General features: G+C 45.3%; 1 protein-coding gene across 1 annotated transcript in view; it reads left to right on the top strand.

Annotated features, from left to right (window-relative positions):
• Positions 1 to 16,094, top strand: part of RET (ret proto-oncogene) — a 75,308-nt gene extending 59,214 nt beyond the window's left edge. The window contains exons 16-20 of the mRNA XM_032969454.2: positions 106 to 176; positions 1,494 to 1,631; positions 7,461 to 7,560; positions 13,091 to 13,262; positions 15,315 to 16,094. Of these exons, the coding sequence (XP_032825345.1) occupies positions 106 to 176; positions 1,494 to 1,631; positions 7,461 to 7,560; positions 13,091 to 13,262; positions 15,315 to 15,463 (630 nt within the window). The 3' untranslated portion in view covers positions 15,464 to 16,094. The remainder of the gene's footprint in view (positions 1 to 105; positions 177 to 1,493; positions 1,632 to 7,460; positions 7,561 to 13,090; positions 13,263 to 15,314) is intronic.
• The last annotated feature ends 1,687 nt before the right edge of the window (positions 16,095 to 17,781 follow it).

Raw genomic sequence — 17,781 nt, 5'->3', positions numbered from 1 at the left:
GGCCGTAGCGCAGGCGCAGGCGTGCCGACCCCCGCGGTATAGACGGCGGCGGTGGCGGTGAGGGTGATGACGATGCTGACTAACCCACTGCGTTTGCATCCGCAGGGCCGGATTCCCGTGAAGTGGATGGCCATCGAGTCGCTCTTTGAGCACATGTACACCTCCCAGAGCGACGTGTGAGTTTCACTGCTGCCGATTTCATTCCTCCGCTTGGGAAGCACCTCGGGGAAATACACCATCTTTTTGTTTTTATGATTATTATTGTTGTGGGTTTAAGTTTGTATGTACATGTGTTGAACTTCTTTTGCACCGTACGTAGCCAACCCGTGCTAGTCGGAGGTGCGGGGGAAGGACAGAACTAAACACAAGAAGCAGTTCCTGTCGCACCTCCGCTTAGCACGGTTGGCTACGTGCGGTGCAGAAGAAGTTCGACATATGTACCATACAAGTTCACAGAGCCCTCTGGCCCCCTCGCATGACTCCTGCAGAAACGTCACCTACTTCATGATGAGACCCTCCAGAGGTTCAAATTTCGAGGCCCAAACTTCGCACCACCCGACTTTGACATTCCTCAAATATGCCGGCATGACCATCGACCGCATCAGCACATCATCAACAGCCCGATGCGCACACCTCCTTCACTTATGGCAAATTAAAGGCAAGGCACAGCGGTGTGATTGTGGACATGCAACCTAAACTGTGGACCGTACAGTAAACTAATGCAGCCTGCGCTCCTTCAATGGAGGACACAAACTTTCTGCTGAAGCTCTCTCACCATGGCTATCACACCTCAAACATTGGCATCTAGCTCCTGCACGTATTGCCATACGCAAGGATAGAATAGGTTCACGAATTTCACTTGGGAATACATATACGTGCAAATAAAAGTGAGTACTTTCTATAACAGTGGTTCTTAACCTGGGGTTCACGCACCCCCTGGAGGTGCGAGATGCAGTTTCTGGGGGTGCAAGACATGACCAGATTTTTTTTTTAAGGTAAATCATTGAAAAACTAATTAAGCATGGGCACGTAAGTACAACTGCTTTGTTTCACCAAACCTCTGTATTTATTAACATAGATTTTTGTTTCATCAAACCTCTGTATTTATGAACATAGATTTTTGTTTTTTTTACGATTGAGAACCATAGAAGTGCAGGCTGCAGGAAAGGTTAAGAACCCATAATACAGGTTTTTTGGGTTAGATCGTGTAAATCATTGTGTCGTTAAACCCACCACCACCCGACACAACCAATTAGTTTTAACAACACATAACGGGTTTAACGACACATGTATATATTTACACGATCTAGCCCAAATAAACCTGTATAATGGATGATATTGGACGCGAAAGCCTACGTGTTGAACAGGTTGAGAACCACTGTACTAAAAGGTAAAGGTTAAAAAAAGGTAAAAGTGCAACCCTGAATGGCTTGGTAGGCTGAATGTCCGTGTTGACAGCTGGAGGTCTCCTCCCATTGCCGCGCTTCGTCCAGGTGGTCCTTTGGAATTCTTCTGTGGGAGATCATGACGTTGGGAGGAACTCCGTACCCGGGCATCCCCCCAGAGCGCCTCTTCAACCTCCTCAAGACCGGATACCGCATGGAAAAGCCCGAAAACTGCAGCGATGACCTGTAAGGCGGCGATAATTTTGACAGCTTTTCTTTCGCAGTCCTCCGCGCCACCGGGCAGTTGCCCGAGCTCGCGATGAATGCGTCGCGTACGCTGTGCGGCAGCAGAAATCGACGCGCGGCGACGTGGTGTTACAAACGACGTGCATTCACCAGAGGGCAGTGGAGCCGAATTCATTGTTATACTCTATTTCTATGCTCCCGTACCTATTCCACCTGCCTGAACGGCATTGTGAAGTGTGGTTAAATAAAACCCGCACGGAGGTGGGAGGCCTTCATCTCTGAGTGGAACGCACAAACGGGCTGTGCATGCACAGTCACCAAATGCTGCGCCAAAAAGAGCCATCAAATTCATTTTGGCTTTGCACTTAATTTGGCCAAATTATAACTTCGAGAATTAAAACTCGGTTTAACTACCACGTGATAATAATTGCTCTCATTGGCAGGGCGGATGGCAAAGTTCTGCCCTTTGAATTCTGGACCATAGGTCATATGAATGACTCACAATGGGAAGATCATCATTGGCTCTTAGTTGTGCCACGGTGGCGAGATGTTAACAACCTTGCCTGGTATGCAGGAGGTCGTGGGTTCGATTCTGACTCTGACGCCTGCTGTATATTTGGAGTTTGCGTGTTCTCCCCGTGGTCGCAAGGATCTGTCTCCGGGTCCTCTGGTTTTTCCCTCCACAATCAGAATCAACACGCATTTAGAGTATTTGGCAGCGATACAGTTCCACAGGATAAGCCACTTCGTTGAGCTATCATTTCTGGTCAGGTCCCTTCTGAAACAGAGCTACATAGCTCAGTGGACCTTGCCTGGTAAAATAACAAAAATGTTTAATAGTTTGAGTGTAACACTTATCATCTTCAAGTGATCACTGAAAGGTTAACACTGGTCATTCCATGCAGATGCAGCCCTTGGCATGGGAATGTGGAATTTGTATTACTGGATTGAGGCTGCCAAGTAAGATGAGCATCGCGCCATTGGTCGTCGGAGAAGAGATGCATCTGACCTTGAAATGAATCACTTATCCATGCAAAATCTACGTGAAGTGCTCTTGCCAATAACACCTTCGGATTACTTGACTGCTACTCTAAATTCCTACATAAGCCACTTCGATGAGCTACCCCATGTGTGGCCAGGTCGCCTCTGATGAAAAGCTAATAGTTCAGCGGCCATGACCTGGTAAATAAACTTAGGTGTTTTTTTTGTTGGTCACCCTACAGCTTTTCTTTTGCAAGCCTGGCTGCTGATGAGACCCTGAAAGGTCAAAACCGATCCACAGTTAATTTGTTTAAACGAACTCCGCTGGATAATATTGCTCTGAAAATCCAATAGGACAACAGATTAAAACTATATTTGTATTTATATGTAGGGACAAAGAACAGTGAGTCCTTGATATACGTGTCTTTTGGCATTTCGCAGAACATTGAGACAAGTTGGTGCCGTCTTGTTTCAGCGGCGGCTGCTGCTGCTCTTATGTAAGCCGGCGAATGTACAACAATTGGGCAGTAGGAGTCGAGAGATTTATGGAAGTGGCATATCAAAATAATGAACCGATCCCCGCTGTTTTATGTTTGACTCTTAATTTAAATTCCTCCCGAACGCAGCGGTTATTCTGGCAGTCAAACTCCGACTGCCCTGTAACCTGGCACAATGCAGACGCACTCCGTCTGATGAGACCGAGACTTACTGTTCACGTGCAGCATCAGCGGGGCTACTGGCGGCACCAACACACCGACTCAAATTTACCCGAGCTCTGAATTATTATTATTATTATTATTTTTAAACACACATTCCGCGTATCCTCTCCACGCTGCATTCAATCTCGGCAGATATAAACGTATATACTGTAAATGGGTTTTCTGAGAGCGTGTGTGTTGTTTTTTTGTTTTATTTTTTCAGGCATATGCTATGCATTATACATGTAACAACGTCGCTGTGAAAACCCGCACCACATGACACCACCGTCTGGATCTGGTCTTTGGCGCATAGCTCGTCTTCAACCAGACGTTCTGGCTCACCTCGCCCTGCGGTCTGAGTGTCAATAAGATCCGACCAGTGCTCACTGAAGCTATACTGGCTTCCAGATGCCGGACGAATACGTTGCAAGGTCGCATTCATTACACACAAAGTGCTTGCCACAAATGAACCACGATACGTTGGTGATCTCGTCAAGGAACATAATCCATCACGCGAACTCCGGTCATCCTCACAGCGGCTTTTGGCTGACCATCGAACAAAGACGGGTGGCCACCGCATTCACAATTCCAGATGCACTTCTGCGGTCATCTGGACCGCTCTTCCTTCCGATATTAGGGAGCCACTGGAAGCTACGAACTTTTAAATCGTCGTCGAGTTTGAAAGCTCATTTCTTGAGAACTGCTTTTTGTGTTGAGTTTGTCCTCCTTCCCCCGCACCTCCGATTAGCATGGTTGGCTACGTACGATGCGAAACAAGTTCAACACACAGTACATTAGATCTGGAACAAGTTCAACGCACAGTACATTAGATCTGGAACAAGTTCAATGCACAGTACGTTAGATCTGAAACAAGTTCAACGCACAGTACATTAGATCTGGAACAAGTTCAACGCACATTACATTAGATCTGGAACAAGTTCAACGCACAGTACATTAGATCTGAAACAAGTTCAACGCACAGTACATTAGATCTGGAACAAGTTCAACGCACAGTACATTAGATCTGGAACAAGTTCAAGGCACAGTACATTAGATCTGAAACAAGTTCAACACAGTACATTAGATCTGGAACAAATTCAACGCACAGTACATTAGATCTGAAACAAGTTCAACACACAGTACATTAGATCTGGAACAAGTTCAACATAGTACATTAGATCTGGAACAAGCTCAACGCACAGTACATTAGATCTGAAACAAGTTCAACACACAGTACATTAGATCTGGGACAAGTTCAACATAGTACATTAGATCTGGAACAAGTTCAACATAGTACATTAGATCTGGAACAAGTTCAACGCACAGTACATTAGATCTGGAACAAGTTCAACACACAGTACATTAGATCTGGAACAAGTTCAACACAGTACATTAGATCTGAAACAAGTTCAACACAGTACATTAGATCTGAAACAAGTTCAACACAGTACATTAGATCTGAAACAAGTTCAACACAGTACATTAGATCTGAAACAAGTTCAACACACAGTACATTAGATCTGGAACAAGTTCAACACAGTACATTAGATCTGGAACAAGTTCAACACACAGTACATTAGATCTGGAACAAGTTCAACACAGTACATTAGATCTGGAACAAGTTCAACACACAGTACATTAGATCTGGAACAAGTTCAACACAGTACATCAGATCTGGAACAAGTTCAACACATTACATTAGATCTGGAACAAGTGCAACACAGTACATTAGATCTGGAACAAGTTCAACACAGTACATTAGATCTGGAACAAGTTCAACACACAGTACATTAGATCTGGAACAAGTTCAACACAGTGTACATTAGATCTGGAACAAGTTCAACACAGTACATTAGATCTGGAACAAGTTCAACACACAGTACATTAGATCTGGAACAAGTTCAACACACAGTACATTAGATCTGGAACAAGTTCAACACACAGTACATTAGATCTGGAACAAGTTCAACACACAGTACATTAGATCTGGAACAAAACCCAACCGTGAGTGGGCTTACCGCCCGAGTTGGCGCCCCCCACGCTCGCCATGGTGGCGCTTGCGGTTCATCGTGCTCGATGATGCGGACCAGACCTGTCATCCAGGAGGCCTGCCTAGGGGCGCTGGATCGTGACGACGCCTGAAGGAACATTCGAAACGGCCCATTGATGGCTTAGCAGGATGTTAAATGACTTCATCTGGTATGCAGGAGGTCGTGGGTTCGATTCCGACCTTGACGCCTGTGTATTTGGAGTTTGCACGTTCCCCCCGTGGTCGCGTGGATTTTTCTTCGGGTCCTCCGGTTTTTCCCTTCGCATTCAGACTCACCGCGCATTCACAGTAGTCGGCTGCGATACATTTCCACGAGATAAGCCACTTCGTTGAGGTATCATTTGTGGCCAGGTCGCTTCTGAAAAAGAGCTACATTGCTCAGTGGGCCTTACCTGGTAATTTATTTTATTGTTTTAGCTTAATATGCCGATGACCGTAATCATTGGGCCAATCTCTACTGCTGGATGAAGGCGGTCCCGGCTTCACTGCCGTGTCCTGTAAGGCTGTGGTATCTCTCACGCATGTTGTGGATGCCCTTCCACTCAGCGTGTCCCATGCCGTAGTTGCCACCGTGAGTTACTCTGTACGCGTACAGACCCAGCTTTGTCAATCAACCGATTCCAATGGACAAGGTCGATGGGTCATTTGAAGGCTTGTATTACGTGAACCAGGTCAACATTTCTAAAAAATCATATTAACCTCTGACCTGATAATTCGGCTTCACAGTCCTGCACTGCGAATCCACTCTACCGTTTAAAATAGCAACAATAATAATATTCTTGGAATATGATGTGAGCCAATACAGCCATGTTTTAAAGTCATACATCAGATAGGCATTGGGGGAGGGGCGTGTGAGGAGGGCAGTTAAGCTTGACGTACATTTGACATATCCTGGTCAGGTTGTATATTAGTACAAGTCACCCTTATATATATATGTTTGACGTTTCTGTCACTTAAGTGCGATTGTATTATCATCGGATTTAAAAAAATGTTCTACCCGAGCCAACTTGCGCTTAAAGGGAATTTATTCTTTAACCTTGATTTATCTTCGTGCAATATTTCCGATTTCCCACGTGAGACGGTTGTGTTTTGCTCAACTTTCTCCTTCCTTCTTGCTGCTCTTGATTTAATGTCTGCCTTTGTCATTTTTGGGGGGAGACTCGGGTCACTCTTGAGAATGAGACTCCATCCCAGTCTCTCGAGTTCCCATTTGGGTTGGCAAAAAAAATGTTACTTGAAATGTGATTCTCAACAAACCTTCCCTCACAACTGGTGAAGGTATGGTGAGTGGTGTCAGCGTACTCGGTTAATGTGTGGCGGAGGTGAGGTGTCATGCAGAATGCCACTTTCTCCATAATATGTGCTGCTCACTTGTAAACGAAGACACCGGCCATAAAAAAAAACAACCTCATAATTTCCCCGCTTTTCATTGCATCGGACTGGCTTCGAAATGTCACAGTGCGAAGTCGCGTAGTTCATAGACCGCCCGTGGAATCGGCGCAGCAGGATGGTTAACGGGGATATGGGGAGGCTGGAGTCATTTACGTGAGTGGCGCTCTGTGAGGCTCACGTGCCCGCTGCCTTGGCCATCTCGTTCCAGCTCCTCGTGCCGTAAAAATGCGTTTGGCGTTTTTAAAGCCGGTCTGTGCAAGTTTATACATTTTAAAATTATTGTTCGGGCGTCGTTGCGTGTTGGCTGTGTACCCTCCGCTTGGCGCCCTGACAACCAATCGAGGTGTTCTGGATCGGATAAAACTTACAAAGTGCCCATTTTTTATGCAAGTTTTTACCTGGTCAAATAAACTCTCTGACCCGAGGGGTTATCCAGGCAAATGTGTTTTATTGAAAGTTTAAAAAAAATCACCATGCCCCACATCGCGTCATCGTGAGACAACAACAACAACTGCCATTCGCCACTAAGTGGCAGTGACGTCATCACTGCGCTTGTGCCAGGCTAGGTGCACTTTGAGACCATGTGGAGTGTCAAAGGCTCACTGGCAGGAGGTCACGGGAAAGACTCAGGTGCCATGAGTCGACTGATCGTGAGACACACACACACTCACACACACGAATGCGTTTTGCGATGCTGTTTTTGCACAGGTATGGGCTGATGCAGCGTTGCTGGACACATGACCCTGCCAGGCGACCCCACTTTGCCGAGATCAGCAAGGACTTGGAGAAGATGATGGTCAAAAGCAGGGTGAGCAAATGCCCGGAACGCTGTGGTGTCATCTATTTATTAAGGTGTCATCGGCCGATTGAATGAGTGTTACACGTGTGGAAACCAGAGCACCCAGAGTGAAACTAATGTGTGCGAGGGGAAACACTCCATCACATACACTCGAAACAGGTGGAGTCCACATTGTTTGCTGCTCTGCCTTGGCAAGCCAGGGGTACGGGCTCTTCGTCGACGCGCACGGGAAAGGTGTTTCACAATCTTGCGATCGACCAGTCCTCGCCTCCTCCGAAGTGCTGGATTACAGGTGGTGGTGGCTTGCATAGCGATGGTGGCTTGCGTTGCCACCACCGCTTACATAGCCACCACCGCTTACATAGCCACCACAGCTTACATAGCCACCACCACTTTCATAGCCACCACCGCTTTAATAGCCACCACCGCTTACATAGCCACCACCACTTTCATAGCCACCACCGCTTACATAGCCACCACCGCTTGCATAGCCACCACCACTTTCATAGCCACCACCACTTGCATAGCCACCACCGCTTTAATAGCCACCACCGCTTACATAGCCACCACCGCTTACATAGCCACCACCGCTTTAATAGCCACCACCGCTTACATAGCCACCACCGCTTACATAGCCACCACCGCTTACATAGCCACCACCGCTTGCATAGCCACCACCACTTTCATAGCCACCACCACTTTCATAGCCACCACCGCTTACATAGCCACCACCGCTTACATAGCCACCACCACTTTCATAGCCACCACCGCTTACATAGCCACCACCGCTTACATAGCCACCACCGCCAGAGTAAATACACAGCACAATCACTGCCACCATCACCGCTGATCACGCAGCCAACCCTTTCCACAACTAAAAATTAAATGGACCATGCTTGGGGTGAATTTGATTGATATTTTAAGTGACAAGTGCTTTTAGTAAGCACTGAATTTACAGTTTTGCCATTTCATGTCACAGTGACCAATGAAATGCATAGTGGTGCTCATATTGATTAATATGAAATCATTTCGAAGCAATTGTGGAGGTAAGAAAGCTGACGTTACATTCACATAAATAAAATATGCTGGGAAGCGACAGATTATAATTAATGTGAAAGTTAAGAAACCCACGACCAATCAATTACCGTATGGTGTGGATGCTGCTGTTGTGTAACGGTCAGCATGCATGACTTTCAATCCAGAGGTCGCCTGTTCGATCTTCCAGCAGGGAAATTTAAACAATGGTGCAAGTTTCTTCAATGCTTTCGGGCTCTGCACCGTTTCATAGACACCCGGGGAGTGTGGAAGAGTAGGCCAAATTCCCTCTAGAGTGGTTCTCTGGAGCTCCCTCGTGTGGCAGCCCTTCTGCCAGCAGTGGCATCGGCAAGCACTTGCAGGTCTGCCCCTTTATTTTTGTACCTAATACATATCGATTGTCTAACGTATGATGATTCACACCCCTCTACTTTGAATACAGTCTCTAAATACAGTTGCATTGAGATGCTCTATAAATATAATAAAGATTGGTGAGTTGGCTGCGATTATGGAAGGAGCTGTAGGTGACAAGCTGGTTTTAACTGAAGTGGGAATCAAGAAATTGAACTCAGGATCTCAGCAATGCCAGCGCAAGTTCATCGATATGGATGTCAACATTGTCCCATTGAACCATCTAGCTCGCTAAGAGTTAAATCTCGACCCTGTGGCGAGACTCCCTGTTGGTCAGTGTTTTCCTTTCATGTTTATAGCTCAGCTGACATAATTCAACCTCAGTCCCTTGATAATACACTTGGGAAGGATTATCGAATTAGTGCATCATATGCAATGTTAACCTTTTTCTAACATTCGCAGACATCTTATTAGATGAAATATCAAGTCGCGGGAATTGAGTTACGCAAGTGGTGCTGCAAAGACACACTTGCAGGTCACATGATCCGACAGCTGATCGTATTTCAAAGAATTACATTGACTTGAAAATTTTGAAACTGCAACTGACAAAAGCAGCAATGGAAAAATACATGAAACTTGAAACCGGGCTGATAATTAAAATCAACGTAATTGCAACAGAAATTTGTATTTAACTCTATAATATCACGGGGACAGCTGCGAATTAATAACCAAGTCGGAGCAGTCGGAAGGTCACAAGTTCAAATTCTGGAGAAGGGGTGACCTAATCATCCGGGTAAAACAGAGAAGTTACAGTGTTTGTCCTCGGCATTAACTTGTTACAGCCAAAGGTAAGTGGAATTTTTTGCCACTGACCCGAGTCTACCAAGTAGAGTTGAACACCGCGTAATGTTTATTTGAAAATGGGGACACTTTGAATGACATCATTATAATTATTTATATGCCACGTCAGATCCAATGACTTTGTTCACAACACTGAGTCGCTCTGTGGTGGTGGTGGTCTTAAGATCACATCTAGAATTGAACTGCCAAACATAATTTTTCTGAGTTGGCCCTTTCCTGAATGCGTTTAAGGGCTTGACACTGAGCGGTTGCGCTGATATTCATCCGCGTCAACGTGATAAATATGTGACATCGCATAGACATTCATGTATGTTGAACTTATTTTGCACTGTACGTAGTCAACCGTGCAGGGAAGGACAACAAACTAAACACAAAAAGCAGTTCTAAAGAAATCCGTTTTCAATCTAGATTTCAAAGTGCATAGCTCCCAGTGGCTTCCTAATATTGGAAGAACATTCCAGACGGCCACAGAAGCGCATCTGAAAGCACGCAATGCGGTAACCGTCTTTGTTCGATGTACCTGACATAGATGTAACATGCGGTACTTTTTGTTACTTTAATTAATAATAGTAATAATATTATATATTCTTGGTTCTTTCGGTAAAGTCACGTAGAAGGGAAACAATATTGTCACGTAGAAGGGAAAAAATATTGTTTCCCTTCTACATGACTTTACCGAAAGAACCAAGAATATGAATCCCTGCAGTCACGAAAGCTTTAAATCAGTAATAATATTAATTACAATAAATGTTGAGCACTTTCTCCATCCGCTACCGTGTCAAGGCCCCCTCCCCAGGCCGCATCAGTCATGACCGTTGTGTTGCCATGCTTCACCACTGGGCAGTGTGGGTTAATGTAGGGAGGAGCCACCCCGGTTCTGGCTCATCAATCACTCACCACTGTTGTTAGCCGTGCACTGCAATGGAATTGGGGTCTCTCAGCATTTGTAGTGCAGTGGCCCCTTTCCACCGCACCGACCTCTCCACTCCCACTTGGATACGCAAAGTTATTATCTGACTTTTGTTTTTCGTGCATGTTTCAGTGAGACTGTAGGGAAGATGGTCTGTGTTTATAGTAGCCCTGTGTCACCCATTTGTGTACCATCTGTGCAGAGGTCTCATCCTCATCAGGCAGGGCGACATGCCGGTCCCATTACAGCCGTCTCGGTGATTTAATGCAGCTCTTAAACAATCTGCATACCAGACACAGGCTTCATATTTAATTGAATGTGTTGTTACACAGATGCTCCTCCACTGCACCCTGCTAGAACAGCCCTGTGGTATGGGGCACTGAGGCACGAATCCCACACAGCTGAACAGTTCTGCTTTTTAAAATTCTTATCGTCAAATCACGATGTTGGCTATACAGTAGTAATGATATTGCTTACGATGATTACAGTGATGATGATGGTGGCAATAACCATAGCAATGATGATGATGATGGTGGTGGTGGTGGTTGTGGTGAATGATATTAGTGATGATAATGATATTGCGTCCCACCTCTGCCACTCCTTTAAACAAAAAAAGGTCACACTTCATGGTTGTGCTGCAGTTGGCCATTCCTGTGGAGGACTGGAAAGCCACACATTTCCTAAGCTAAACTAAAGCTTATTTTTATTTTGCCAGGTAAGGCCCACTGAGCTACATAGCTCTTATTCAGAGGCGACCTGGCCACAAATGATAGCCAAATAAAGTGACTTATCACGTGGAGATGTATAGCAGCCAAACACTCTAAACGGGAGTTAATTCTAAACGTGGAGGAAAAAAACCAGAGGACCCGGAGAAAACTCCACGCGGCCACGGCGAGAGAGAGACACGCAAACTCCAAATACACAGCAGCAGGCGTCAGGGTTGGGATCAAACCCACGACCTCCTGTATACCAGGCGAGGTAGTTAACACCTCGCCACCGCGGCGCCACGAGTCCATGTGTCTAAGGGGCCACCTGCTACAAGGGATCATTAAGCAGTAAACAGTAAGGAGCCTCTGGAGACCACTCCATGGTGTGAGGTCACCGCTGATGCGTGGCTGCAATTTATCAGCAAACTAAGGGGCTTTGTGCAGAATGGGCCCTCCCCCCTATTGTTCATCTTGTGCCAGTGCCCCCGTGCTGTTTTGAGTGCATTTGTTTTAATGGTGATGATTACTGCAGCTGAGAGTGTGTGTGTGCCTGCAGGAGGCGGTAGTGTAGTGGGGAGCGGTAGTGTAGTGGATAGCGACCTGCTCTACGAACCTGGCGACTCGAGTTCAATTGTCGCTCATGGCCAACACCAATGACGATTATTTGAACCGGTCCTGGGCCTCCTCTACGTCGACTCAAATAAGTACTTGTGTAAAGATTGGCACTTACCCCAACAGTCTGTTAAGGTTATATGGGGGATATTTGTCTGTGTGCCTGTAAGGAACACATTCCACACTAATGTATCAAAGGGCATCCTTGTTTGACTGCAATATATGTATGGTAATAAAATTAACTGAAGATTAATAATAGAGTTAAATAAAGTTAATTTAATATGAGCATTTTTTTTACATTGGTTGCAAGTTTTTAAAGTGCGGTGTATTTAAAATGTGAAATTCATCGTACAATGTATTGGTTGTACTCATTATAAGCCAAATGGACGTGTGTAATAAAAAGGAAACTATACGAATTACACAGATGAAGACGAAAAATCTTGTTGATTTCAAATATTTTATTTACAAAATATGAATCGGCAATCAGTAAACATGTGATCACCCGTGGTTAGCCATAGGGGCTCACATTTCAGTGGCATTACATCTCCTGCCTGGCGCTCACACGCTCCTCGCTCTCCACTCAACTACTGCCCTGGGCCACCCCCCAACATCCATCTCCACAATCCTCGACAACCTCGCCCCATCGCTTTATCCCACCAACTCCTGACCGTGCATTCTCGGTCTCCGTCCTGTGTTTCCATGTTCATCACCTGTGCGCTTCCGATTAGCACGGTTGACTACGTACGGTGCAAAAGAAGTTCAATATACCAACTTACTTCTGACGGAAGATGTCAGTGGTGTTTCAATATGTACAAGATACAGATGGGCTGTTTACAGCACGTAATCCTATGTGCACTACTCGGTCATTCGCTTGAAATCTTCCTCCTGACAAGGTTATACTGTCGGCGATCTTCAATAGCTGTTTACATTGGTAAAGCCTTTCATAATGTTCAAAACTTGTCACCACTTTATTGGCCACATTTTAAATTAGCACGAATCAACAGGTGCGCATACCCACACCGTCGCTGCCGTCACCATCATTGCCGTTGTTGTTGTTGCGCAGGACTACTTGGATCTCACGGCGCCGGCGGCGTCGGACGCGTCGATTTACGAGGACGGCGGCTCCGACGAGGGCACGGGCGAGGAGGAGACGCCGCTGGTGACGTGCGACGACTCGGAGGCGGTCGCGGCCATGCGAGGCCTGCCCGCCACGTGGATCGAGAACAAGCTCTATGGCAAGCGGCAGCCGACGCTCGTTCACTTACTGAAAATGCGTACAGCGCAGATGTACTGCTGGATGAAGGCCCCCCCCCCCTCCCCATACAGTGGAGATTGTGGCGGCTGTTTGACCAGCTTCTCGCAAGAGCCTTCGCCTTCTGGGGGCACCACGGTGGCGAGATGTTAATTGCATCACCTGGAATGCAAGAGGTCGTGGGTTCGATGTATTTGGAGTTTTCATGTTTTCCACGTGGATTTTTCTCCGGATCATCCGGTTTTGTGCGTCCACATTCAGAAACATGCGTTTAGAGTATTTGACTGCTATACATTTCCACGTGATAAACCACTTCGTTGAGCTATCATTTGTGGCCAGGTCGCTTCTGAAAAAGAGCTACATTGCTCAGTGGGCCTTACCTGCTGAAACAAAAAAAATAGTTATATTTTTAAATAGATCAGTTTCTGAGCTTTGGGCTGTTCCGAACATTCCTCTCCAAATTTTCACGTGTGCCCGCATTAACAGCCCAACTCGCAGGGAAATAGTTTTCCAGTCCACATTGTGCACACGTCCAGCCCATTGTCGATCCCCTGCTGGATGACGAGGGCCTCCCCACACCGTCTGAGTAGCGAGGGGATTTATTGACCATACTTCACCATAACTGTCAATGCGGGTGGGTAGATGTGGGGAGCATAGAAGTACAATACAACTGTACATTTTTCTGCACTGCTCACTGATATCCACAGCACAAGCCCGCAGCCTAAAACACATGTTAAGTATCGTAGCTGCCCATCCAAGTAGTATCCAGGCTCGATGCTGCTCAGCTTCTGAGATATAATGAGATTATGTACATTCCGGGTGATTTCATCATACGCATTTTTTATGATTCAGCACAGCTATTCAAATTGTCTACCATACGCTTTACCTACACCTTGAATTCGGTGAGAGTGCCAAATGGAGTCTTCCTTTCCTGGAATGATGTCGAAAGCACAATTGGGATACAATTGGAGAAAAAGTTTAACAAAAAAGCGTTCGTATTAAAAGGAAATGCTGGAATGTCTTTTACCCACATTAGAGGCCCACACTATAATTGTATTTTGTAAGGAAAATGCTTGATTTTTGTATCGGAAATCACAGCGAATCCAATATCTCATAACTGTCACAAGGCATTGGGTTATCGATGGCTTCCCAAACCCACGATCGCTTCCCCCTCTTCAATGCGGATAATTGGATTCCATCTGTAATTTTAAAATGGTGGTTGATACAGTAATACAAAAAAAAACCGGTCCATTCATATTAACCCACGAAGGTGGCTGCTGCTTGTTGTTTTAATGCTTTAACACTTTTATATGTACAACTCTTTTGTCAATTCACTGCTGGGTGAGGGCTGCCCCGTGCCATGTGGGTCTCGGCGGTAGTCTTGGCAGAGGTCGGGTGTATCCACACTTTACTCCACCGCATGCGGCCTGCAGATCCATTAACTGTGGCGTCAACATTTATACTGCAGTGCTCAGTGAACAGAGGTGGGGGAGGAAAATCAAGAAACTTGCCCATTGTTTCAACTGCCGAGCCGGGAAATCGAATCGTTTCATGGTTCCCGCGATGGCGAGACGTTAACTACCCACCTGGTATACAAGAGGCCGTAGATTCGATCCCGATCTTGACATCTGTGTATTTGGATATTGCATGTTTACCCCGTTGTCGCGTGGATTTTTCTCCGGGTCCTCCGGTTTGTCTCTCCGCATTTTAGTCGAAACACGTTTAGAGTATTTGTCTGCTAAAAACGTCCACGTGATAAGCCACTGCAATGGGCAATCATTTGTGGCCAGGTCACTTCTAACAAAGAGCTACACAGCTCAGTGGGCCTTACCTGGTCAAATAAAAAATAGTTTAGTTTTCGTGTAGTTTAGAATCGAACTGGAAACCTGCAGCATAACAACTCCAGTGGGCTTAACCATTACACCACTGTGGCAGTATCCAATAAGTTGGGTAATGCCAAGACATGTGGTAAGGGTGTTGTGATCGTGCTTATGCCACAGATGATGACGACACGTCATTTGTTTTCCCATCATAGGCATGAGTTGCCCAGATTGGTCGGAGGATCGTCCACCGCACGAGCCCACGTCGCAAGACCACAAAGACGCCGGCAACGCGAAGTACACCAACGAAGAGCTGAGTGCAGTGCGCTATGCCAACTGGATGGTCACACAGACGGCAACCTAGCAGCGTGTGTGCGAGTGTGTTTGAGCGCATGCCAGCGCAATCTATCCAAAGCTGATGTCTGTTTTTGTTTGTACTCTCCCGGACTGTTCATAACGAGAGGACCGCCAGGATTTATTTGTGTATAGGTTTGGGAGGCTAAACTGGCGAGGGGGAAATGGTAAAGTTGCTGTATCTAGAGGCCTTTAATTTATGTTTTGTAAATTCCTGTCATTGTCGTCGTTGTTTGCCGAATAAATTAAAAATGCACCCTTTCGCCACCAAAGTGAAATCGTGATGTACATATTTAAATATTACAATTGCCGTATATGTTAATCTGCTATGTATTTCACTCCGCGTATAGTCATACAACATAACGCATTTTGTATGTGTGCTGAACATTAGGCCTATGCTGAAGTGTTGTGTGCCATTAAACTCCCAGTTGGTTATTATCCTGCTTTTAAACTGATAACACATCCAATAGGCGTTATGCCATTACATACTGTAGCTTGGTAACAAATTCTAACGGTATTTAAATACACTAGACGGCCTGCATGATGTGCATACTGGGTAGGCATCGGACATTGATATTTGCCATAATATTCCAATGTATTTGTGGCAAATCATTAAATCATATCTTGAAAACTTCATTAAAGCATTCTCATTGGTGTTTTTTTTATTATTAATAATAAGCACACATGCATATGGTGGGGATGAACCCAGAAACGTGAGTCTTGAGCCTGGGCCACGGCTATAATCAGCACCGATGTGGGCTACCCCTTCAACAACCTACACTGCACTGACCAACGTGGTGAAGTATGGTTAGACAACCGACACGGCGTGGGGTGGCCTTCATCCAGCAGTGGATTGATAAAGGGATGAAAGTTATTGATTTATTAGGCATTTACCCCAGTGAATTTTTGGTTAGATGAGTAAAAAAATCGCAATTAAAATTTATTAATGTTTTCTGGAAAAATGTTTTATCCCAATAAAGATTCTGATTCTCAAAGAGGCCAATATATATGAGGAGGACAAATATGGTTAATTGATCCCCAGGAAAGCTAAGTTAATATTTATAACACAAACATAAAATATTAAATAAGCCGATGTAAAATTAATTATTGAGATGGAATAAGCTGGCTCGCAATGGTAGGCCCTGATCAGGACTGTGGATATATTTTTTCTGTTTCCAGAAGTACTTCTCACATGATGACATGTCCTGATTTTGCCCATCGAGAATTATGCGACGCTGCATGCATTTGTTTCCAAAAGAATACCAGACGTTTTAAATTAACCGTAAAGTTCTATTTGCTTCCCGTTTTCGGTAGCCAATTTTTGAACTAATAGCAGCTGCCTTAACGTGCAGATTTATGCATTTAACTCGCATAGGACGGATTCTCCTTTGATATACCCAATATATAAGCGGATCCGTTGGGTGACAGAGTTTGCCGGTTGGCCGGAGCAGTGTAACCAAATCCATGAATTAGATTAGCCTAATTCCATTAATGTTGTTTGCATGAAATACAGGAAATGTTTGGAGCTCCAGAGATCACGGTGACCACAGCTGGACAGAGATGTGAAGGGAACAGACCACAAATTAAATTTGTACTTCAGACAGATCCCCCACTGGGCAGATAAGCAGTCTGCAGGATGTGCATATCAACCTCCAGCCCTTCCGGATCATTTATCCTGCTCACAACCTCAATACAGCTGTCAGAAATCAAAGAACGGCATAGCTGCAGTATTGTATTTAAATGCAGCATCTACAGTCTGGAGAAAATCTACCGGCATGGCAAGCATACAAACTGCTTGCTGCTCTAAGCACTGCACTCACCACTGTTATGAGTTGTGCTAACCCTACCTCGATATGATAACTTTTACATTGTTGGCTGTAACTGTAGACATTGTTTTCCACAGAAAAAAATCAGTGTCTCCTTACTGAAATAATTTTTGGGGGCAGATTTCATTTAATTCGGGGATGCGGTGAGGCAGGATATGAAATACTGCGGAGTAGACGTGGAGATGGCCTAGGGACAGGAATGCATGGGGAAAAGAGGATCAGAATGGAAGGCCCTACAAAGTGTTTACTATTACTAACATATTCTATTTGATTCTTTTACCAGGTAAAGCCCACTGAGTTATGTAACTCGTTTTCAGAAGTGACCTGAAACACAAATAATAGCCCAACGAAGTGGTCTATCATGTGTAAATTTATTTTGATTCTAAATGTAGAGAAAAATTCCGAAGGACCCGGAGAAAATTCCACAAGACCACGGGGAAAACCACGACCTCCTGTGTACCAGGCGAGGTAGTTAACACCTCGCCACCGTGATGATGATGAG

This window comes from Petromyzon marinus, chromosome 41 (genome assembly GCF_048934315.1).
Source record: "Petromyzon marinus isolate PM22_M1 ecotype Great Lakes invasive population chromosome 41, UKy_Petmar_22M1.pri1.0, whole genome shotgun sequence".
Taxonomy (NCBI): domain Eukaryota; kingdom Metazoa; phylum Chordata; class Hyperoartia; order Petromyzontiformes; family Petromyzontidae; genus Petromyzon; species Petromyzon marinus.
The sequence above is the reverse complement of the archived record's forward strand: the minus strand, read 5'-3'. Positions and strand labels throughout refer to the sequence as shown.